The following is a 24,497-nucleotide window of genomic DNA, read 5'->3' on the forward strand; positions in this document are numbered from 1 at the left end:
GTCGAGGTTTGAACTAAAATGTACCCATCCTCGGAGATGAAGGTATAATAAACGAGGACATATAAAGAGGTTCAAAATGAACTATCAATGTATAATTCTGATCAAGTGTATTAACACTAGGAAGGATTCCGAAGGCTTCCGCTCAAAACAGGTTTCACTGTAGTCTAAATTCACTAAAATTTTGTCTCGCAATCCACCAATCATCACCCGAATTCACAAAGTGACACCCTTGCAAAATTTCGTGCTACTGGTCGGTTATTCAGTACTGTTAGGTTTTGCTTTAACCTTGCTCATCTTTTTTCTCTTCACTGAGGAATAAATAAGCACTGACAAACACGTTTGTTAGCTGAACTTGTTTATTTTGAATATTTCATGGTGTGACAATACTTTACAGTTTTCAGTGTAACACATAAAAGGCAAAGGCTGGCGAACGGTCTTTTTTCAAACTGAAAAATGACGAGCGGCGTCTTTTGCAAGGCTACGAAAGCCTCGAGCTAGCATAAAATTATGCTTTGGTTTGTGGTTTCCACAGCATAAGAGGCCTAAAGTCAAGTTACTAAAGCCAGATTAACGAAGAATCAAAACTGCTCTCTAGTAACAAATTTTCATCTCAGGTCTCGATTAATGCAACTATCAAACAACAGTACAAAAGCAACCATACCTTTGCAAAAACGAAAATACAAGTACACTTACATAACTTTCAGCGATCGAGTTAAACTTACAGTTGTTGCTCAACTACTGCCTATGTACATTAACTGTTGGAGTAGCAGGATATTACCGATTTGGGGCACAATCTGATTGCTAGTCTGTTGCTTTACGGTAACGTCATTTCCTATTTGAATTGCCCACATGTTTCGTTTCGATAATCGGTATTTCATCCTGTGCTTGACTATATTACATAACTATTAAATAGAGGAAAGGCCCTCGAAGTTATTTACGCAACTCAAAAAGTCGCAAAAAGAAAGTCTAAAAAAAATTCCCGCTTGAAAGGGATTCGAACCCATGACCTCTGCGATACAGGTGTAGTGAACTATCAACTGGGAGCTGGTCATATTGTGAGTTCGTAATATACCCGTGAAGGATGAATAAATGAATATGAAGAAAAATAACTACGATCGAGGGTCTTGCTTCTATTTACTATTTCACCCGCAGTTGAAATATATGTTTTATATATTCATATTTATATATACCTGGATTTATGAAAACATAGCTCCAGAAATATTGCCTTTTGTTAATTTTACTTGAGTGATTTTAACAACTTTTTTTTTGCCTTTTTCTTTTGATTCATAGTCAATAAGTAGAAAGTACACAAAGGTCATTAGCAGACATTTACATGGGTTTTTCAAACCGAAATATCGGGCAATGTTTGTACATATATTTTTCCGTTTATACATCCAAATTCTTTGTTTTCGTCTTTTTTTCTGCTGTAAGCAACAGTCTTGCCATGTGTAATTTATTATATTTGACAATAACATGGTCAAAAATGTATTACACAACAACTCTAAGACTAGGCTTGTTGGCCGGGTAACAAAATTACGTTTGGCAACACGCTAACTGCTGATCTTTGTCATCTTTCATCAATATCATCATCCAACGCTAGGAATATTTCCTGTAGTATCCTTTGGATTATCAGAGTGTTTTGCATGGCTGTTCTGCAACTTAACAGACATCGTATGTTTATGTTGACATGTGTAATCACAGTATCCAACAAACCCAAATTGCCAAGTGCCAGTGCAACTTGTGGTGTAGCCGCTGGGGGAGGGGGCTACTCCCATAACTTTTATGCTAGATAGGTATATGTTGCTACCAAGGGTATATTGTTGAAGCAGTTAAGTCTGGGAAAGGGTAAAGAAGTCGGAGAGTTTTGTTCTAGGATTGGGTGTCAATGAGAAAAATTTGGTTTGCAAAAAAGGTCCTCGGGAATAAAAATTAAGACACAAGTCGAGGATGGGAGAGATTTTTTGTGTTTGATCTAGAACAGGGTGGCAAAACGCGACTGAACATGGTTTGGTATATGATAAAGGTTTCAAAGTCCCAGTGGCACACCCCCATCTAAAGCTATCCAAAACTCCACTCCCCCGGGGGGGATATAACCTTAATGAAAATCTGAATACAGTTGAATACTCCCAAAAAAATATACCGAGGTCGTTTTCGGGAGGAGTTTTGTTCAGGGCCCCGTGTCCTTAAAGCCGACCCCTAAAATTTCAGTGCATACTTAAGAGTTCCCGCAAATCTGAGTTACTCTTGTGAACAAAAACAAACGTTCTAGTGTGAGAGAAAAAATCACTGTCCATATTAGAATTATACAACTTCTCGTTATCATATTTTCCCCCATGCTGAGATCAGACCATGTATTAAGTGGTCACTTATCAGCGGTAAAACTAGAAAAATTTTCAAACTCATCAGCAGTGTTCAGGGTCGCTGTGTGAGGTTCCAACTTTGCGTGTGTGTGTGTGGAGGAGGGAGGGGGAAGAAAATTTGCAATTGTGGAAAATTGGCCGTTTATAAGAGTCGGTCCCACAGGTATGACAGAATCCTTTTATGATGATGACTCGGACTGCAGTAATTAGCACTCTTTTATTCCCTTGTAACAGAGATAAGAAAAGTTCACATTACTGCAACTTACCATCGTCGAAAGCTCTCTGTCAGTGATCTGAAAGATTACTGAAACAAGAAAGAAAACAACACATGTATGACCATCTGCTAATAATATAGAACACTTTCTAATAAAGGCAAACTATATAGAAAGAAACAAAGACACCACACCGGCTTCAGGGTGTTGCCAGAATCTTACGAATGCTCACAGCACTGAATAATACCAGAGTGGCAGCCAAGTAGAGCTACTTTTCCCTTCTCACCACACACACGTGCCACAAGTGGTCCTGTTATACGGATCCACTTCCCCATACGCATTGCCGAAGATTGATTTGCAATCGTCAGCGAACAGCTCCCACAACGAGTTTGTGGAGACGGGTTGAAAACGCTACTTGTGATAACCACTTGCAAGGACAGTGTACTGCTCATGACCTGGGGCTACCACTACCCTGGTAGAATTGAAGCTGAAGTTGGCCACCATAAAGTGAGATTTGAGCGCTGACTTTTCGAGTGTTGGCCCTTCGCTCGAAATGTCAACGCTCGAATCTCTTTACCGCTACAAAATTACCTTATTTACTCTGTTGATAAAACCAAATATTTATTAATGAAGGGCAGTCACCATTCATGCGAATGAAAGCTGCTCAGCAGTATTTCCTGAGACACACTTTACGTTTCGAATTTGGGGACCTAGGGTGATAGGATTAAGAGGTTTTGAAATCCTTTAAATTAATAAATATTAAAAGCTGACGTTTACAATTAAACCCAAACAACTTACCTCAAGTGGCCAAAATTTAATGTTACGTCATCACCAATCAGCACAAAAGGAGCCCAGTATTTAATGTCACTGAAGTTGCCAGATTCCCGCATTTGCTTCATGGTCTGGTGGAGAGCCTTACTGGCACGTTGTCCTTCCGCCAAATGCTCGTAGAAGTATCTCATAAACTGCAGAGTGGCTGCGTCACTAATGGCCCACAGTGATGCAAGGACACAACGAGCACCAGCACCAATAAAAGCACGCGCAAGACCCACCACACCCTCAGCCTTAATCTTCCCTCGGCCGCTATGACAGCAGCTTAAGACAACCAATCTTGCTCGCAGTTTGGCATTTAACACATCAGCCATAGTCAAAAGGAAGTCTTCCTGTTTGAGTTTTTTCTTGGCCAACGTTGGATTAGGAGACAAGAAAATTTCACCAGTTTCAGCACAGCCATGGGCTGCAATGTGTACCAAGGCCACTGAGTTTAGCCTGCTCAGCACTTCAGGTTTTGTTGCCTCTTTTCCAGTCAGAGGTTTGATGTTCAGAATAGCGCCGATCATTTCCACCTCCTCTTTGGCAGCCGGAAGCTGCAGCATTCTACGTCTTCTGAAAAGGATACCTTCCACCCATGGATCACCAACAAGCAGTGCACCAGACGTACTGTGGTACTCGTCAGGACACTCTGTCATCAGCTTCAAACTTGTCAGTGTAGGAACCAGTCGAATTGTGAGCGTTTCAGACAAGTACCTGGAATGTTGGTCCAGAAGTGCAGCATAGGGAACCAAAAATAGTGGACCATCAGGAACAACGATAACTTCATCGCTTTCTAGCAGATGTGAAATCGGTCCAAGGACCACATCAGACAACGCCTTTAAAGCATCGTCTTCGCTTTCTGCAGATGCCTTTGATTTTTCATCTCGATTTTGATAAGGAACCTCTTCAGATCCTTCATCTACTGGGCCATCCAAGGAACGATTTTCACACATGACTTTTTGAAAGACTCCAATCTGTTTGTATGTTTTGTGGGTCAGAGACTCCAAACTATCACTGATTGCCTTTTCCTCAAACTGGCAAAGATGTCCTTTTTGCAGCACCCAGAAGTGGAGTGTACTCTCAAATTCAGCAAGAAATATCGTTTGCGATGGCAGGTGGCTTGAAATGGAAGAGATTGTATTCGTTTCCTCAGCAGACACTGGATGAACTGATTTTACGCCGTACTGTGATTCCATGAGATCCATCAGAGCCTGTGCACGTCCACGCTCAGCTGTAAAAAGCGCCTCCACTGTCTTGTTCTGTAATAACTGAACATGCCATAATTTGCTGTAGGTAGCCTTATGTTTGTTCCGGAAGTCGATTTTCCATTTGTCATTCGATTGAAGAAGACCCCTAAGTTCATCAAATAATCGTACACTACATTTATAAAAATCTTCAGCTGTACAAAAATCGTCGAGAAGGTGATCATCACCAAGACTTTCATATGCCGTTGCTTCAAGCATTTTGTTTCCAGTTTCTTTAGCGATACTTAGACCTTTCCGGTGGTGCTCGACAGCTGTCTTGAAATCTCTACGCCGGAAATAAACAGTTCCAAGGCTCTCATGTGCGTATCCTTCTAAATCTTTGCTACCGACTTCTTTAGCGATACTAAGAGCCTGCTGATAGAACTCCATAGCTGCCTTAAAGTTACCAAGGTATGTATAAACATTACCAAGATTCAGATATAAATTTCCCTCTAAGCTCTTGTTCCCAATTTCTTTGGCAATATTAAGAGATCGCTGATAGCACTTGGTAGCTTTCTCATAATCCCTTTTAGATTGGTAATTCGTACCAAGCAACCAGTATACCTCTCCTTCTGAACCTTTGCTCCCAGATTCTTCACATATATTAAGAGCTTGCTGATGGAACTTGATAGCTGTCTTAAAATCACCAAGAGTGTGGTAAACATTACCCAGGTTCCCATATACTTTTTCTTCTGAATCTTTGTTACCAGTTTCTTCAAATATACTAAGAGCTTGCTGATGGAACTTGATAGCTGTCTTAAAATCACCAAGATGGTGGTAAGCATTACCGAGGCTTCCATAAACGGCTCCTTCTAAATGTTTGTTCCCAACTTCTTTACTGATACTAAGAGCTTGCTGATGGAACTCGATAGCTTTCTTGAAATCACCAAGAGAGTGGTAAGCATTACCGAGGTTCACATACACGCTTCCTTCTGAATCTTTGTTCCCAACTTCTTTACTGATACTAAGAGCTTGCTGATGGAACTCGGTAGCTTTCTTGATATCACCAAGAGAGTCGTAAGTACAACCGAGGCTTTCATAAACCTTTCCTTCTAAATTTTTGTTTCCAACTTCTTTACTGATACTAAGACCTTGCTGATAGAACTCGATAGCTTTCTTGAAATCACCGAGAGAGCGGTAAGCATTACCGAGGTGCATATAAACCTTTCCTTCTAAATTTTTGTTCCCAACTTCTCTACTGATACTAAGAGCTTGCTGATGGAACTCGATAGCTTTCTTGAAATCACCAAGAGAGTGGTAAGCATTACCGAGGCTTCCATAAACGGTTCCTTCTAAATCTTTGTTCTTAACTTCTTTACTGAAACTAAGAGCTTGCTGATGGAACTCGATAGCTGTCTTGATATCACCAAGAGAGTGGTAAGCACTACCGAGGCTTCCATAAACGGTTCCTTCTAAATGTTTGTTCCCAACTTCTTTACTGATACTAAGACCTTGCTGATAGAACTCGATAGCTTTCTTGATATCACCAAGAGAGTGGTAAGCATTACCAAGGCTCCCATAAACGGTTCCTTCTAAATTTTTGTTTCCAACTTCTTTACTGATACTAAGACCTTGCTGATGGAACTCGATAGCTTTCTTGAAATCACCAAGAGAGTCGTAAGCATTACCGAGGTTCACATACACGCTTCCTTCTGAATCTTTGTTCCCAACTTCTTTACTGATACTAAGAGCTTGCTGATGGAACTCGATAGCTTTCTTGATATCACCAAGAGAGTGGTAAGCATTACCAAGGCTCCCATAAACGGTTCCTTCTAAATTTTTGTTTCCAACTTCTTTACTGATACTAAGAGCTTGCTGATGGAACTCGATAGCTTTCTTGAAATCACCAAGAGAGTCGTAAGTACAACCGAGGTTCCCATAAACCTGTCCTTCTAAATTTTTGTTTCCAACTTCTTTACTGATACTAAGAGCTTGCTGATGGAACTCGATACCTTTCTTGAAATCACCAAGAGAGCAGTAAGCATTACCGAGATTCGCATACACGCTTCCTTCTAAATTTTTGTTCCCAACTTCTTTACTGATACTAAGACTTTGCTGATGGAACTCGATAGCTTTCTTGAAATCACCAAGAGTGTGGTAAGCACAACCGAGGTTCACATACACGCTTCCTTCTGAATCTTTGTTCCCAACTTCTTTACTGATACTAAGAGCTTGCTGATGGAACTCGATAGCTTTCTTGAAATCACCAAGAGTGTGGTAAGCACAACCGAGGTTCACATACACGCTTCCTTCTGAATCTTTGTTTCCAACTTCTTTACTGATACTAAGAGCTTGCTGCTGGAACTCGATAGCTTTCTTGAAATCACCAAGAGAGTCGCAAGTACAACCGAGGTTCCCATAAACCTTTCCTTCTAAATTTTTGTTTCCAACTTCTTTACTGATACTAAGAGCTTGCTGATGGAACTCGATACCTTTATTGAAATCACCAAGAGAGCAGTAAGCATTACTGAGATTCGCATACACGCTTCCTTCTAAATTTTTGTTCCCAACTTCTTTATAGATACTAAGACCTTGCTGATAGAACTCGATAGCTGTCTTGAAATCACCAAGAGAGTGGTAACCATTACCGAGGCTCCAATGAACGCTTCCCTCTAAATGTTTGTTCCCAACTTCTTTACTGATACTAAGAGCTTGCTGATGGAACTCGATAGCTTTCTTGAAGTCACCAAGAGAGTCGTAAGTACAACCGAGGTTCCCATAAACCTTTCCTTCTAAATTTTTGTTTCCAACTTCTTTACTGATACTAAGAGCTTGCTGATGGAACTCGATACCTTTCTTGAAATCACCAAGAGAGCAGTAAGCATTACCGAGATTCGCATACACGCTTCCTTCTAAATTTTTGTTCCCAACTTCTTTACTGATACTAAGACTTTGCTGATGGAACTCGATAGCTTTCTTGAAATCACCAAGAGTGTGGTAAGCACAACCGAGGTTCACATACACGCTTCCTTCTGAATCTTTGTTCCCAACTTCTTTACTGATACTAAGAGCTTGCTGATGGAACTCGATAGCTTTCTTGATATCACCAAGAGAGTCGCAAGTACAACCGAGGTTCCCATAAACCTTTCCTTCTAAATTTTTGTTTCCAACTTCTTTACTGATACTAAGAGCTTGCTGATGGAACTCGATACCTTTATTGAAATCACCAAGAGAGCAGTAAGCATTACCGAGATTCGCATACACGCTTCCTTCTAAATTTTTGTTCCCAACTTCTTTATAGATACTAAGACCTTGCTGATAGAACTCGATAGCTGTCTTGAAATCACCAAGAGAGTGGTAACCATTACCGAGGCTCCAATGAACGCTTCCCTCTAAATGTTTGTTCCCAACTTCTTTACTGATACTAAGAGCTTGCTGATGGAACTCGATAGCTTTCTTGAAGTCACCAAGAGAGTCGTAAGTACAACCGAGGTTCCCATAAACCTTTCCTTCTAAATTTTTGTTTCCAACTTCTTTACTAATGCTAAGAGCTCGCTGATAGAACTCGATAGCTTTCTTGGAATCACCAAGAGAGTCGTAAGCATTACCGAGGCTCCAATGAACGCTTCCCTCTAAATGTTTGTTCCCAACTTCTTTACTGATACTAAGGGCTTGCTGATGGAACTCGATAGCTTTCTTGAAATCACCAAGAGAGTGGTAAACATTACCGAGGTTCCCATAAACGGTTCCCTCTGAATTTTTGTTCCCAACTTCTTTACTGATTATAAGAGCTTGCTGATAAAATTCGATAGCCTTCTCGAATTTACCGAGGCGATGGTAAGCAAAACCACGGCTCATGTATGACGTTCCTTCCGAACGTTTGCCTTCAACTTCTTTAGTGATACTATGAGCTTGTTGATGGTACTTTATAGCGCTCTGAAAATCACCAAGAGAGTGGTAATAATTACTAAGGTTCGCATATGGCTTTTCTATTAACTAGTTGCTTCCAACAGAGATGTTCTTGACGTGATGTTTATTATATGTATTGCATTTTTCGTAATTCCCAATGTAAGAAGTCATGTAACGTTTCTAAATGAGCTCGATAAATATTGGTTGAAAGTGCATAGGGGATGGTTCATTTATGTCATGCAAGGAAATAACAAAGGAATTTAATGAGGATGAATACTTTGGCAATGGGCATTACGAGATATATTGCAGCTAGTTGAGGACACAAACTCTACCGGCTGGATGAAGAATCTAAATGAATCACAATCAAAGTTCACTATCAAACGAGAACTGCGGCGGGATTTCATGTAGATGTTTAATATTTTGGCACCCGGCAGATTGACGCCAGAACCCGCCGTGCGCACAGTCCTAGTGGCGGATCCAGGGGGAGGGCTTTGCGACTTGTTTGACACTTAAATTCTTGCATCGAAAGGATAGCATATCACTATTCAATTGCTTGATTTGTTTTAAATTCATTTTGCCTTTACACTAAATTCCAAGTATATTTAAAAATATATTGTTTCTGGGTGGGGAGAGGTACCCTCTTGTGGTTTGTTCGTCTCTGCTCTCAAGGCAGTATTTTCCACGATATCGTTCACATGGGACAGGCAGACTACAATCAAGGCACAAGGCCTTTTAGAAAATCTGAAGATCTTCGGATTCAGGTTCACCTTTATAATTACTAAGAATGGCCTAGAAACAGTCAAACCCATTGCAGCCAAGCTTCAAAAGAAAGACCAGGATGTCTTCCAAGGTTATTCTATGATTGACGATGCTATTAAAGCAGTTGACAGGGTAAGGTTAAACAGAAGAGGAATGTCATGAATGGTTTGAAGACGCCTCTAGACTGGCTGACAAGATAGGTGCTACACTCTCAGCGCCAAGAATCACTGGGAGGAAGGCACTTAGAAACAATGCACCTAGCGTAAACCCGGAATCGCCATACCTTTTATAGATCATTTGTTGCAAAGTTCCATCTGCCGTGGCGAAGAATGACAGTCTTCGTAATTTAACAGAAAAGCTACAGGTTTGGCGAAAGGACTTACCTACACCGTCCGCACTTCTTTTTGAGTTAAAGGAATGGCAATACTTTTGAAAATAGCGTACACCAAATTTACCACTACGGGGTGATCTTATCGAGTGTGTAAAACATGCTGACGAGGACAAATATCCGAACATACAAGTTTTGCTTATAATTGGGTATACACTCCATGTTAGTTCTGCCAAAGCTGAGTGTTCAATCTCTAGGTTGCGAAGAATCAAGTCATATCTCAGAAACAGGATGTCTGAGGAGCGGTTGTCAGGACCTGAACTCGTGCACTTGCATCATGACCTTAACATTGATATTGACGACATCTGCACAACCTTTGTTACCAAGCACAAAAGAAGGATGTTCCAAGGGTACATCCTTTACGAGTAGAATTCGTGTACAAGGCAAGGGGCTAGGAAAATAACGTTAAACTGATTATAACGTGTAACCACGAGTGGGGGAGGAGGTAGGGGGGACACGGAGGTACTTGGGGATAAGTAATTTGCCGCAAAAAAGTTTCAACAGTGTTTCTGAATCAAATTTAATCCCCAAACGCCTTGTAAAAGACATTTATTCTGTTGGAAATTACAAATAATAAAACTATTTTCTATCCTAACAAACAGGGCCTACCCAAATTAATAAACTGCCGCCACTTATTTCCATTAAAACAAGGAGCCTAAATGCTTAAAAATCAAGTAAATAACAATACCTTTTGAGACCTGTTTCTGAGTTCCAACAGCGTCGCATTTTCTTTGTCAATCTTTTCAAAGTTAAGGTTGTTACGTTCTAAAGAATGCAGGTAAATTTGATGAGAAGTTATAATTAAAATTTTCAGTTGTACCTGATCGGCTACTTTTGTCATAATTCATCGGCAAACATGACCGCTCGAGGGTCTCCTAGATCTCTAGTGCGAGTCGGCCCTCAGGGGCCGGACGGGATGAAAGGCACCTATATTTGTAGCATTACAACAGAGCTGGCGGTGGATTTCTTTGCACCTCAGGGTTATCGAGTAGATCGATACTCGATTGTTACCTGACATGGTCCTTGAAACGGTTTGGTGGTAAAAGTAGAGGTAAAATGGCGTTCATTAAAGTGTATGTAGTTCATTTCAAGGTTCTCTTGTGTTCCCTCTCAACTACTGCAATCAGATCTGAAGAATTATAAGACATATACATATATACTAAAACTTTCTTTCACTTGTGAAATTGTCAAAACGTAGGAATACGAATCATATCATTTTTTTTTTTGCAGGGGGTGGGGGGCAAGGCATGTTTTGTATTGGGAGATATAAGGGAATTCAGTATTGCCTTTCATTATGAAAACAACCTTATTACATCCGGGAATGTTTATGCTGCAATGAAAGAAGCAAAGGATACTGCTAATCCTTGATCACACCACGTAATCGCTTCTTCAAACAGATTCAGCTCCACACAAGCACTTGCTCCTAAAAAAAACATATATGATAACTCGATTTGTTCTTAAGTCAAGCTAGTTTACCTCAAAATTTAGTTTGTGTGTTTGCGCACGTGTATCATGATCATGACAGTAGAGGTTGATGAGAAAGGATCGCCATTTTGCAATACTGTTAGGGTGCGTTCGATTGACCCTATTCCAAAATAGGAATACATACAATAATACAAGAAATTCCTCAAGAGGTTTTTGGAGTTACTGGAATACAAAATCGCTCTTAAATTGTCATGTGTCAACGAAAATTTGTAGAAATGTCTTCTCAAATTTACTTCAAAGATAAATCTAACAGCTATTCCGCGTATTCTTATTCTGGAAAACGGTCTTAAACACCACTTTATGAACAGCCGCTTAGTCTTCACAATGAAAGGATATATTTTCTTACATGATGAAACCCGCTTAATATGGACACAGGGGCGACGCGAACACTTCATACAATAAATAGGTTAATAGTAGTCATGAGGTTTATGCCATGCGCAATGTCAGACTTCTGCACGTGTGATAAAAGTCAGTTAAAAGAAAAAAACACGTTTCTGTACAATTGTTATTTCGGTATTTTTGCGGCGATGTGTAGCGATACACTGTTAAAACATATTAAATCGCATATATGCAAGGTACCATCTTTCACAATTATATGACATGTGATACGGACAACCAGTTCTAAAAAACAGATGGATTTTGTATAAATTCGCGGCTCGTTGACCTATCTGGTGTAAAAGAGTCATGATCTATATATTTTGCAAAGCATTGTTAATCGCCCTCACTTTATAGATTGTATCGGGAATTACTATGGTAGATATCGCGGCGGTAGATTGCTGCAGTGAACTCATTACTTTCTTTAAACTACTACGTCTAGAATTTTACGACATCTTACCTCTAATGATTGCTTTCACATAAGATGGTTGTAATTCAGTGGCAACTTTTGCATCACTAACTGAATCCCGATAATTCCCTAAAAATTATAGATAGATATAAAAATTTATTTACCCTCAGGCTGACGCACCTGGCCAGATCTCTAGAAAATCGGCGCGAAAAAAGAGTTTAAGAACAAGCGAAAGAGCGCTCCTTGGAACAACTTCGTTCCAGGGCCATTCCCAAATGGCTCCCTAATTTAGTGAAAAACTGTCCCCTGTATTATTATTCTGAATCGGTAGGCAGCAAGTCTCGACATACATTTGTAATTAATTTACTTAAGAAAGTACATCGAGCTGTTTTCGGCCGACTTACTTGCTGTGATGTATTTTCAAAAGTTAAGAGAGTCGTCAACAATTACTCTAACAAGTAGGATAGCTTCATGTTGTGGTTATTCAACAGAACCGGTACCTTACATTTATCAGATTTAAGACATTTAAGGATCATTTTTTTTATTTAAAAGTCACTCCGGTATGCTTCCGTTCGTTTCTTATTTCTTAAGAAAACGATCAGCATTAGCTGACTGTAATACGTGTAACTTTAGCCTCAGGAATTAATGACGAAAATATTGAATAACAAGGGCCGCCCTAACAAGTAGCCTCATTTTCTACGAGGAGAAATACGCAAATTGAGAAACATGAACAGAGAAATGAGAATTGATCCGGATTCATAAATGCTGAATAAATAAGAAAATTGAAATAAAACCTCTCACCTAAACGAAAGTGCGCTGCCGCCCTGCTGCAATACAGTTTGGCCTTCAGTTCTTCATCCTTGCAGTTCACTTTAATTCCTTCCGTGTAAAAGTTGATGGCGTTTCGGAAATTCCTTTTCCCGGATTCATCATTACCGTCATTCTTATAAACCTCTGTTATTGCTACAATGAAGCAAATTAATAAAATCTTCAACACCGGCTTGGGAGTATTATGAGACACTGCGCAAACTTCAAGATTGTCTCGTGATGCTGTGAAGTGTTTTATGGTCAGGTTATGTTGTGCTGCGTTTTGCATACGGTGTTACATGACTTTTACACTTTGTTTTGTTTTGTCATGTTTTGTTGTCTTGTTACAAGTATCTCGTTGTCCTGTTTGTCTCTTTCTGCTGGGTTTTGTTCTTGTCGTTTTAAGCCGCTGTGTTTTTTTTTTTATGTGCTTTGTTGAGTTGAGTGATGTGTCTGTAAGATTATGGCGAGTTGTGTGTCATTCTCTTTTAAAGTAAACATTCCCTATACTATTTTCCAGCAAGCATATTTTAACCTTAATAACAGCCAACTTTCATTTGATCTCCATATTGTATAGCCTAAAGTAAAGGGGCCATACTAATAAGAGGAGTAGCCTGCGAGCAAGCTCTTCGTTATAAGTCAGCCGCGAGAGAATATCGCGCGCGAGCTGGGGCGGGGACTCGCCGCTCGCACTATATCGTCTCGCAGCGGAACCAATATGGAGAGTTTGCTCAAAGGCTATAAGGGGAGGTGAAGGGGACTATATCCGAATGGGTTTTATTATAACCACGCAGGAGGATTAGAGAGGGCAGGGAGGGTGTTTATAAGTAAGAAAAAGTGGCTTTTACTACAGCATTATCAATTAGCTATCACCAATGGACTAAACTCAGCTTTTTGGCAACATTTAATGATAGTGATAAAGAGTGAACTGCCACAAAAGACTCTTTACCTCTCAAAGTGTCATCATCAAAATGCAAAGTCTCCTGACCAGCTGGTGTGACGTCACCTCCAGGTTTGGCTTTGACTTCGCTGCTTGCCATGGATTCTGGGAAAACGAACATTTTTATGTTTAGGTTAAATAATCAGTGATACATGGACTAATTGTCAACTATAAGTTAAATACTGAACAAAGACAAACAGAACAGAATAAACTGAAGTTTTAAATTTCACTGTCCACTCAAACCTTTTCATTACGAAAAGCATTGCTTATTGTACAGTTACAGAAATTTCCAAATAGAATTACGAATTCTTATAAACTATAATATAATGACGTCACTTTTCATCCCATAATAAATAAGTAAATAAATAAATACCAACATATCAAACCAAAAATCCAGAGAAAGTTTCCAGCCAATTTGGCAGCTCTACACTTAGGGGAGGAGAGGGTAGGGTTTACAGTTAAGAGGCGTTTGCTGTATCTTCCCCCATACACTTAACTTAGTTCTCTTACCACTGTGAAGATTAACATTGAACAGTTTTCAAGTCTAAAAACGACTTCTGGTAAGAGAATATTTATAACAGGAATCCTTACCTTTCGAAGTTTCATCATCACACTTCAAAGTCTCCTCACCAGCTGGTGGGACAACATTTTCAGCTTTGGCTTTGTTTTTAGTGCTTGTCATGGATGCTGGAAGATCAAATATTTAAATTTAATCAGTATACTCAGCTTATAAGTGTAACTGTAAAATTTTTATTGCGCAGCTTTCCGTATAAGATGATAAATTGCGCTTTACATGTGTAAAAGGATAATAAAAAATATATTTAGAATCGAAGACAACAATAATTATAAAAACTTAAGAGACACCAAATTGTAAAACTGTACTCCATCACTTGAATGCTACGTTAAAGTGGCGCGTCTTTAAAAGCTTCTTAACGTTAGGCAGAACAGTTTTCTGGTCCAAAAACGACTTCTGTTACGATAATAACATGAATCCTCACCTTTCGTAGTGTCATCATCAAAATCCAAAGTCTCCTCAGCAGCTAGTGTGACGTCACTTTCAGGTTCGGCTTTGTTTTCATTGCTTCCTATGGATGCTACGATATGCAATCGAATGTTCAATCAGTTCTCCAAGATTACAGCGGCGTCAGCTGATCAAAACCCGGAACTGGATTTGTTTTAGCAATTGACTGAGAGCTTGAGGCTTCAATGTTTGCGTCAACGTTAAATGAACAATTGTTTTAAATAAATAAAACGAAAAAAGAAAACGATAAAACATTATAAGAACAATTAAAAAAAAAAAAAAAAACAACACCGTAAACCGAAAAGAGTTTGTAACCAGTTCTGGCGGATCTACGGAGGAGTTTGCTCTATTTTCACCCATGCACTTAGCCCAACTCTCTTTCAACTATGAAGATTAAAATTAAACAAGTTTCCAGTCCAACGACTTCTGGTAAGAAAATAACATGAATCCTTACCTTTTGAAGTGTCATCATCAAAATGCAAAGTCTCCTCACCAGCTAGTGTGACATCACTTCCAGGTTCGGCTTTGGCTTCGCTGCTTGCCATGGATGCTGGGAAAACGAATATTTTAATGTTTAGGTTTAATAATCAGTGATACATGGACTAATTGTCAACTGTAAGTTAGATGCTGAACAAAACCAAACAGTACAGAATAAGGTGAATTTTTACATTCCACTGTGCCCACTCAAACCTTGTCATTACGAACAGCATTGCATATTGCAGAGCAATATCGAAAAAGAATTACGATTTGTTACTAAGTATTGAGTAAACACTTTTCATCCCACAATAAATAAGTACATAAATAAATAAAGCCAACAAATAAACCATTAAAAACAAACACCAAAAGTTAAGAGTGAACAGTTAAGAAGCGTTCGCTATATCTTCACCCACGCACTTAACTCAGTTCTCTTTCAACTGTGAAGATTAACATTGAACAGTTTTCCAGTCTAACAACGAGTTCTTGTCAGAGAATAAAATGGTGTCTCACCTTTCCAAGTGTCATCATCAAGCTTCATATTCTCCTCACCAGCTGGTGTGATGTAACCTTCACTTTGGGCTTTGCTTTCACTGCTTGCCATGGATGCTGGGAAATGAAATCAGATATTTAATCAATGCAGTAAGGTTATACCGGTAAAGTAACGTAAATGTTTACTGCTCCTGGAGACACTCTGCAATATTACAGTTAAAACGTTTTGCCAACAACAAACTGCATAAAAAATATTTACAATAATTGTAATAATAAAAATAATAATGTTAAATTAATATTGCGAAACTTTTCATATAAGATGATCAAGTGCACTTTACGTGTGTAAAAGGATAAGAGCAAAAAAAATCGCAGATTACAATAATTGTTAAGACTTAAACCGAGTAAAAGAAATTGTGAAATTGTTCTCCATCAATTATATGCTACGTTAAGGTAGTGTGTTTTCAATAGCCTCTTAACGTAAAGGAGAACGGTTTTCCAGTCTAAAAACGACTTCTGCTGCGATAATATCATGAATCCTCACCTTTCGTAGTGTCATCATCAAAATCTATAGTCTCCTCACAGGCTGGTGTGACGTCACCTTCAGGTTTGGCTTTGTTTTCATTGCTTCCTATGGATGCTGCGATATGCAATCGAATATTTAATCAGTACTCTAACATTACAGCGGCGTCAGGTGAACAAAACCCGGAACTGGATTTGTTTTAGCCATTGACTGAGAGCTTGAGGCCTCAATGTTTGCGTGAACGTTAAATGAACAATTGTTAGAAATAAATAAAAAGAAAACGATAAAACATTATAAGTCAAGAACAATCAAACAAACAAACAAACAACACCGAAAACCAGAAAGAGTTTGTAACCAGTTCTGGCGGATCTACGGAGGCGTTTGCTGTATCTTCACTCATGCACTTAACCCAATTCTCTTTCAACTATGAAGATTAAAATTGAACAAGTTTCCAGCCCAACGACTTCTGGTAAGAAAATAACACAAATCCTCACCTTTTGAAGTGTCATTATCAAAATGCAAAGTCTCCTCACCAGCTGGTGTGACATCACTTCCAGGTTCGGCTTTGACTTCGCTGCTTGCCATGGATGCTGGGAAAACGAATATTTTAATGTTTAGGTTTAATAATCAGTGATACATGGACTAATTGTCAACTGTAAGTTCGATACTGAACAAAACCAAACAGTACAGAATGAGGTGAAGTTTTAAATTTCACTGTGTCCACTCAAACCTGGTCATTACGAACAGCATTGCATATTGCAGAGCAATATCGAAGAAGAATTACGAATTGTTACTAAGTATTGAGTAAACAATTTTCATCCCATAATAAATAAGTACATAAATAAATAAAGCTAACAAATAAACCATAAAAACAAACACCAAAAGTTAAGATTTAATAGTTAAGAAGCGTTCGCTATATCTTCACCCACGCACTTAACTCAGTTCTCTTTCAACTGTGAAGATTAACATTGAACAGTTTTCCAGTCTAACAACGAGTTCTTGTCAGAGAATAACATGGTGTCTCACCTTTCCAAGTGTCATCATCAAGCTTCATATTCTCCTCACCAGCTGGTGTGATGTAACCTTCACTTTGGGCTTTGCTTTCACTGCTTGCCATGGATGCTGGGAAATGAAATCAGATATTTAATCAGTGCAGTAAGGTTATACCGTTAAAGTAATGTAGATGCTTACTGTTCCTGGAGACACTCTGCAATATTGCAGGTAAAACGTTTTGCCAACAACAAAGTGCATGAAAAATATTTACAATAATTGTAATAATAAAAATAATAATATTAAATTAATATTGCGAAACTTTTCATATAAGATGATCAAGCGCACTTTACGTGTGTAAAAGGATAAGAGCAAACAAAATCGCTGATTACAATAATTGTTAAGACTTAAACCGAGTAAAAGAAATTGTGAAATTGTTCTCCATCAATTATATGCTACGTTAAGGTAGTGTGTTTTTAATAGCCTCTTAACGTAAAGCAGAAGGGTTTTCCAGCCTAAAAACGACTTCTGCTACGATAATATCATGAATCCTCACCTTTCGTAGTGTCATCATCAAAATCTATAGTCTCCCCACAGGTTGGTGTGACGTCACCTTCAGGTTTGGCTTTGTTTTCATTGCTTCCTATGGATGCTGCGATATGCAATCGAATATTTAATCAGTGCTCTAACATTACAGCGGCGTCAGCTGATCAAAACCCAGAACTGGATTTGTTTTAGCCATTGACTGAGAGCTTGAGGCCTCAATGTTTGCGTGAACGTTAAATGAACAATTGTAAGAAATAAATAAAACGAAAACAGAAAACGATAAAACATTATAAGAACAATCAAACAAACAAACAACACCGAAAACCGGAAAGAGTTTGTAACCAGTTCTGGTGGATCTACGGAGGCGTTTGCTGTATTTTTACCCATGCACTTAACCCAATTCTCTTTCAACTGTGAAGATTAACATTGAACAAGTTTCCAGTCCAACGACTTCTGGTAAGAGAATAACATGAATCCTCACCTTTCGAAGTGTCATCATCAAAATGCAAAGTCTCCTCACCGGCTAGTGTGACGGCACTTCCAGGTTTGGGTTTGACTCCGCTGCTTGCCATGGACGCTGGGAAATGAAATCCAATATTTAATCAGTATACTCAGCTCATAAAGTGTAAATGCAACTTAGATGCTAATTTATGCCTAGACACACACTATAACAATGAGGTGAACTTTTAATTTTCAGTGTGGATACAGCCAAACCTTTTTTCCAGTAATATTACATTAACGGACACAGTTTCAAAGCATAATGACTATTTTTCTGTTGGGGAATAAAACAGGCTGATGAAAAGGAGGTGTTTTCTGTATCTTTATTCATGCACTAAACTCAGTTCTCTTACAACTGTGAAGATTAACACAGAACAGTTTTCTGGTCTAACAACGACTTCAGGTTAGAGAGTAACATGATGTCTCACCTTTCGACGTGTTTTCATCAAAATCCAATTTCTCCTCACCAACTGGTGTGACGTCACTTTCACATTTGGCTTCGCTTTCGCTGCTTGCCATGAATACTGGGAAATATATTAAAATATTCAATCAGTATACTAAGGTTATGCCGGTAAAACGTAAACTATAACGCAGATGCTTAAAGTTCCTGGATACACTATGTAATATTGCCAGCAATAAAGTACGTAAGTGTAAAGCAACTTTTGAGAATATTGATAATTTACTTCTTTCTACTATTTTGCCACTGATTTTCATTCGCTTTCATTTACCGCCCTAAGTGAGACCAGGTAGTCGTCTTCGAAACTCAGATACCTGGCGCTACTTTCAATTAAAAGCGTTTCACGCACAAAACTGAATAGCTCTAAAAGTATTTTTCATCGAGCCTTTTCCTGTTTCTATTGTTATTTATACTGTTATATGTTTTCTGGAACATATAAAAGCGAATTTGAGGTTTCAAATTGAGCTTCCACAAAGTAGATAGGCCTGGTTTGCGGCCTAAACACTAGCCTGTAGAACAAGCCAAGTCCAGTCAAATCAAGTTTATTGTGTAGCTACGCTAAAGATGCCTAAATATGCCTGTTTACGGGCGAGAATAACATGAATCCTCACCTTTCGAAGTGTCATCATCAAAATCCAAAGTCTCCTCACCAGATGGTGTGACGTCACTTCCAGGTTTGGCTTTGCTTTTACTGATTGCCATGGATGCTGGGAAATCAAATATTTAATCAGTATACTCAGCTTATAAAGTGTAACTGTAACTTACATGCTAAACTATGACTGGACACACAGTACTCGACATTAAGAGACGTTTGCTGTATCTTCATCCATAGACTTACAGTCAATCCAGGTCACACGTGAACAGTAATTCCAAGAATGAAATGAACATTCGAATTTCTCTTTGTAATGTCCGACGTGTGAATGAAATGTTGAACATCTCTCTGGAAGTCGTTCCGAAAAAGACGCATTAACTGAAAAAAAGATTCAAAATACTTGGGAAACAATTGTTATTCTTGAAATATTCAATTTTGCAATGTAAAGAAAAATTCATAGCTTTATACTGTCAATAAGCTAGGGAAATTTATACGGGAACTCTGAAATCTCGTTGGCGATTTTGAAAACTGACATGTAAATTTCAAAACTCCGTTCAAATTTCAAAAATATCGTTCACGCGTGACCTGGGTTGACTGTAAGGCGGGGGTACACCTGAAAGCCGTTTTCACGCCGCTTAAAATCAGTTCAACGGAAATATCTCGTTCGCGTTTCAAGCAATACAAAAACCCTATGCTCATTACACAAATCAATGTTTTGGGGTGTTTTGTAAATTTTTGGGTGATTTTTAGGTATATTTGGGAGGAGATAGTTTTTCTCAAAAGAGTAGAAAAATTAAGAGAAATAAGAAATATTGAAGATTTAGTGAAGTTTTAAAATTAGAATTTGTGGTTAATAATTAATAGACGGATACCAAGTTAGTCCACTAGAAACCCGGGGTGCTCTTGCGTGGGTATCAACTGTCTGTTAGTGTTCCAAAAATCATTTTCTTTCTTCTATCCATTCTTAAAACCTCTTCAAATTTCACTCAAATTCGGGTGTACCCCCGCCTTAACTCAGTTCTCTTAAAACTGTGAAGATTAACATTGAACAGTTTTCCAGTCTAACAACGAGTTCTGGTCAGAGAATAACAAGGTGTCTCACCTTTCGAAGTGTCATCATCAAGCTTCAAATTCTCCTCACCAGCTGGTGTGATGTAACCTTCACTTTTGGCTTTGCTTTCATTGCTTGCCATGAATGCTGGGAAATGAAATCAGACATTAAATCAGTGCAGTAAGGTTATACCGGTAAAGTAACGTAGATGCTTACTGCTCCTAGTGACACTTTCTGTACAACAACTACTTCTGGCAAGAGAATAACATAAATCCTTACCTTTCGAAGTGTCATCATCAAAATCCAAAGTCTCCTCACAAGCTGGTGTGACGTCACTTCCAGGTTTGGCTTTACTACCACTGCTTGCCTTGGATGCTGGGAAATCAAATATTTAATCAGTATACTCAGCTTATAAAGTGTTACTGTAACTTAGATGCTCAACTATGACTGGACACACACTGTAACAGTGAAGTCAACTTTTTAATGTTTAGTTTGTATACAGCCAAACCTTTAATTCTGCCACCAGTTATGAATTTGCATTAACGGACAACAGTTTCGAAGTATAATGACAATTTATTTCTTGGCAGGATATAAACAGGCTGCAACGTTGTTTCAGCTTATCACGTTACACGGTGCGGGGAGAAATGTCGTCCGCTTCCGTTTAGCGGATTAACTGTGGCCACGTTGTTGTCTTCTGGATCATACACATACTTGACGTTACTTTCAACAAAAGCCGGTCTCACGCTCAAAAAGGCGATGGCTGTAAGAATTTGAATTCATTGAGCTTATTTCTGCTGTTTTAACGTTATGAATAATCGTTCTCTGGAACATATAACAGTTAAATTGAGGCTTAAAATTAAAATTTATTTAAAGGAGGAGATATCCGTTAGTGACACTGATTCTGCCCGTAAGGCCTGGTTTGTGACCTCAGCACCAGCCTGTAGAACAGACGTATTTCATACAGGAAAATGAACAACATGCCTGTTTTGCAGGCTTGCTTGGCACAAGCCCACAAAACAAAAGTTTTTTGTCAAGCGCAAATGAAAGCAAGCGTAAGAACGAATTCAAACAAAAAAAAAAATTAAATCTCAAACATTTTCGGACGAATAAACATTATCGTATTAAAGTAGTAGTGTTAATTTTTGAAGCTTGTATTTTATCCCTGTGATGCAACGGTAACTGATAAACGGTCATTATTATTGTTATTATTATTCATATTATAAAAATCCCAATATTTTGTTTTCGCCAGATTTTTATTTTCTTTCGGTCATATGACGCGCCAGTTACAACTTATGTAACTTCATCTATACATGGAAAACGAAATTATTATGTATACACAGTTTATGAAACAATACATGGTCTCGCTTGCTGTGCTTATATCCAGTTAAAATGTCTTTCCATGAAATTTTGATGTCTATTTATCCTTCACTTGTACGGTAGAACGTAAAGCAAAGTGTCTAGAGTGAATTCGACAATTAAATTGGGTTCCAGATTTTCTCGAATTATCACAGAGAAACTAACTCCAGTTTGACTCAGTGCATTAATACACTAATAGCATAGCACAAAAATATCGGTATGAGTTTGGCCATTTTAATAAAGATTGCCTTTTGCCATCAGCTAATTCACTATTTTTTTGCGGAAAATGTCAAAAAAGAGGTTTCTAATTCATTTCCTGCTTCCTTTTCGCGAGTATTCTCAGTTTTTTATTTATTTATTTTTTTACTTTGAATGCTAATATGGTCTTGAAAGCTGAATCCGCCTTCGCCACGATGGAGTGATGGGCGCTTGTAGCATAATGGCGGGGCCTGATCGAAACCCGGAATCAGATTTCTCATTCATTGAATGAGAGCCTGAAGCCTTAATGTTTGCATGAACGTTAAATGAACATATGCATGAAATAAAAACAGCAGAAACAACTGATTAAACATTATAAAAGCAATCAAACAAACACGTATGCAAATGAAAACAACAACAAACAAAACCGAAAACCGGAAAGAGTTCATAACCAGTTCTGGCGGATCTAGACGATCTACAGGAGGCGTTTGCTGTGTCTTCACCCACGCACTTAACTCACTTCTCTTTCAACTGTGAACTTTAACACAGAACAGTTTTTCTGTATAACAACAACTTCTGGTAAGAGAATAACATGAATCCCTCACCTTTCGAAGTGTCATCATCAAAATCTAAAGTCTCCTCACCAGCTGGTATGACGTCACTTTCAGGTTTGGCTTTGCTTTCACTGCTTGCCATGGATGCTGGGAAATCAAATATTTAACCAGTATACTTAGCTAATAAAGTGTAACTGTAATTTACATGCTAAACTATGACTGGACACACACTGTACTTGAAGTTCAGAGGCGTTTGCTGTATCTTCGTCCATGGGCTTACCTCAGTTCTGTTTCAACTGTGAAGATTAACATTGAACAGTTTTCCAGTCTAACAAGGAGTTCTGGTCAGAGAATAACCTGGTGTCTCACCTTTCGAAGTGTCATCATCAAGCTTCAAATTCTCCTCACCAGCTTGTGTGATGTAACCTTCACTTTTGGCTTTGCTTTCACTGCTTGCCATGGATTCTGGGAAATGAAATCAGATATTTAATCAGTGCAGTAATGTTATACCGGTAAAGTAACGTAGATGCTAACTGTTCCTGGAGACACTCTGCAATATTGCAGTTGAAACGTGTTTCCAAGAACAAAGTGCATAAATAATATTAATAATAATTGTAATAATAATAATATTAAATTAATATTGCGCAGCTTTCCATATAAGATGATCAAGTGCACTTTACATGTGTGAAAGGATAACAGAAAATATATACTGTAAAATCGCAGATTACAATAATTGTTAAAACTTAAACCGAGTAAAGGAAATTGTAAAATTGTACTCCATCAATTATATGCTACGTTAAAGTAGCGTGTCTTTAAAAGCTTCTTGACGAAAAGCAGTACGGTTTTCTGGTCTAAAAACGACTTCTTTTACGATAATAACATGAATCCTCACCTTTCGAAGTGTCCTTATCAAAATCCAAAGTCTCCTCAACAGCTGGTGTGACGTCACTTTCATGTTTGGCTTTACTACCACTTCTTGCCTTGGATGCTGGGAAATCAAATATTTAATCAGTATACTCAGCTTATAAAGTGTTACTGTAACTTTGATGCTCAACTATGACTGGACACACACTGTAACAGTGAAGTCGATCAACTTTTTAATTTTTAGTTTGTATACAGCCAAACCTTTCTGCCACCAGTCATGAATTTGAATTAACGGACAACAGTTTCGAAGTATAATGACAATTTATTTCTTGGCAGGACATAAACAGGCTACAACGCTGTTTCAGCTTATCACGTTGCACGGTGCGTGAAGAAATGTCGTCCGCCTCCGTTTAGCGCTTAAACTGTGGCCAAGTCGTTTTTTTCTGGATCACACACATACTTGACGTGACTTCCAACAAAAGCCGGTTTCACGCTCAAAAACACGATGGCTGTAAGAATTTGATTTCATTGAGCTTATTTCTGCTGTTTTAACGTTATGAATAATCGTTCTCTGGAACATATAACAGTGAAATTGAGGCTTGAAATTAAAATTTATTTGAAGGAGGAGATATCCATTAGTGACACTGATTCTGCCCGTAAGGCCTGGTTTCAGTGACCTCAATACCAGCCTGTAGAACAGACGTATTTTATACAGGAAAATGAACAACATGCCTGTTTTGCAGGCTTCCATAGTACAAACCCACAAAATAAAAGTTTTTTGTCAAGCGCAAATGAAAGCAAGCGTAAGAACGAATTCAAACGAAAAAAAATTAAATCTCAAACATTTTCGGACGAATAAATATTATCGTATTATTATAGTAGTGTTAATTTTTGAAGCTTGTATTTTATCCCTTTAATTAAGTTTTTAAATGAATGGTGACTGATAAGTGGTCATTATTTTTGTTATTATTATTCATATTATAAGTCCAAATATTTTGTTTTCGCTAGATTTTTTTTTTCGGTCATATGACGCGCCAGTTACAACTTATGTAACTTCATCTATACATGGAAAACAAAATTATTATGTATACATAGTTTATGAAACAATACATGGTCTCGCTTGCTGTGCTTATATCCAGTTAAAACGTTTTTCCATGAAATTTTGATGTCTATTTATCCTTCACTTGTGTGGTAGAACGTAAAGCAAAGTGTCTAGAGTGAATTCAACGATTAAAATTAGGTT

The 24,497-nt window shown here is 38.3% G+C and overlaps 1 protein-coding gene across 1 annotated transcript; it reads right to left on the bottom strand.

Moving 5' to 3' along the window:
• Positions 1 to 635: 635 nt before the first annotated feature.
• On the bottom strand, positions 636 to 22,883 carry LOC146479858 (uncharacterized). Its single transcript, XM_085110729.1, has 21 exons — positions 22,760 to 22,883; positions 22,442 to 22,537; positions 20,562 to 20,657; positions 20,334 to 20,429; positions 19,251 to 19,346; positions 17,175 to 17,270; positions 16,643 to 16,738; positions 16,170 to 16,265; positions 15,650 to 15,745; positions 15,117 to 15,212; positions 14,640 to 14,735; positions 14,233 to 14,328; positions 13,651 to 13,746; positions 12,696 to 12,857; positions 11,946 to 12,023; positions 10,981 to 11,048; positions 10,314 to 10,364; positions 7,236 to 8,505; positions 3,371 to 7,118; positions 2,627 to 2,664; positions 636 to 1,658 (listed from the first exon to the last, which is right to left on the bottom strand). The coding sequence occupies exons 1-20, from the start codon at positions 22,848 to 22,850 to the stop codon at positions 2,646 to 2,648; spliced, it is 6,639 nt and encodes a 2,212-aa protein (XP_084966855.1). The 5' UTR covers positions 22,851 to 22,883; the 3' UTR covers positions 636 to 1,658; positions 2,627 to 2,645.
• Positions 22,884 to 24,497: the final 1,614 nt, after the last annotated feature.

This window comes from Pavona decussata, unplaced genomic scaffold (genome assembly GCF_977016875.1).
Source record: "Pavona decussata unplaced genomic scaffold, jaPavDecu1.1 SCAFFOLD_58, whole genome shotgun sequence".
Classification (NCBI taxonomy): domain Eukaryota; kingdom Metazoa; phylum Cnidaria; class Anthozoa; order Scleractinia; family Agariciidae; genus Pavona; species Pavona decussata.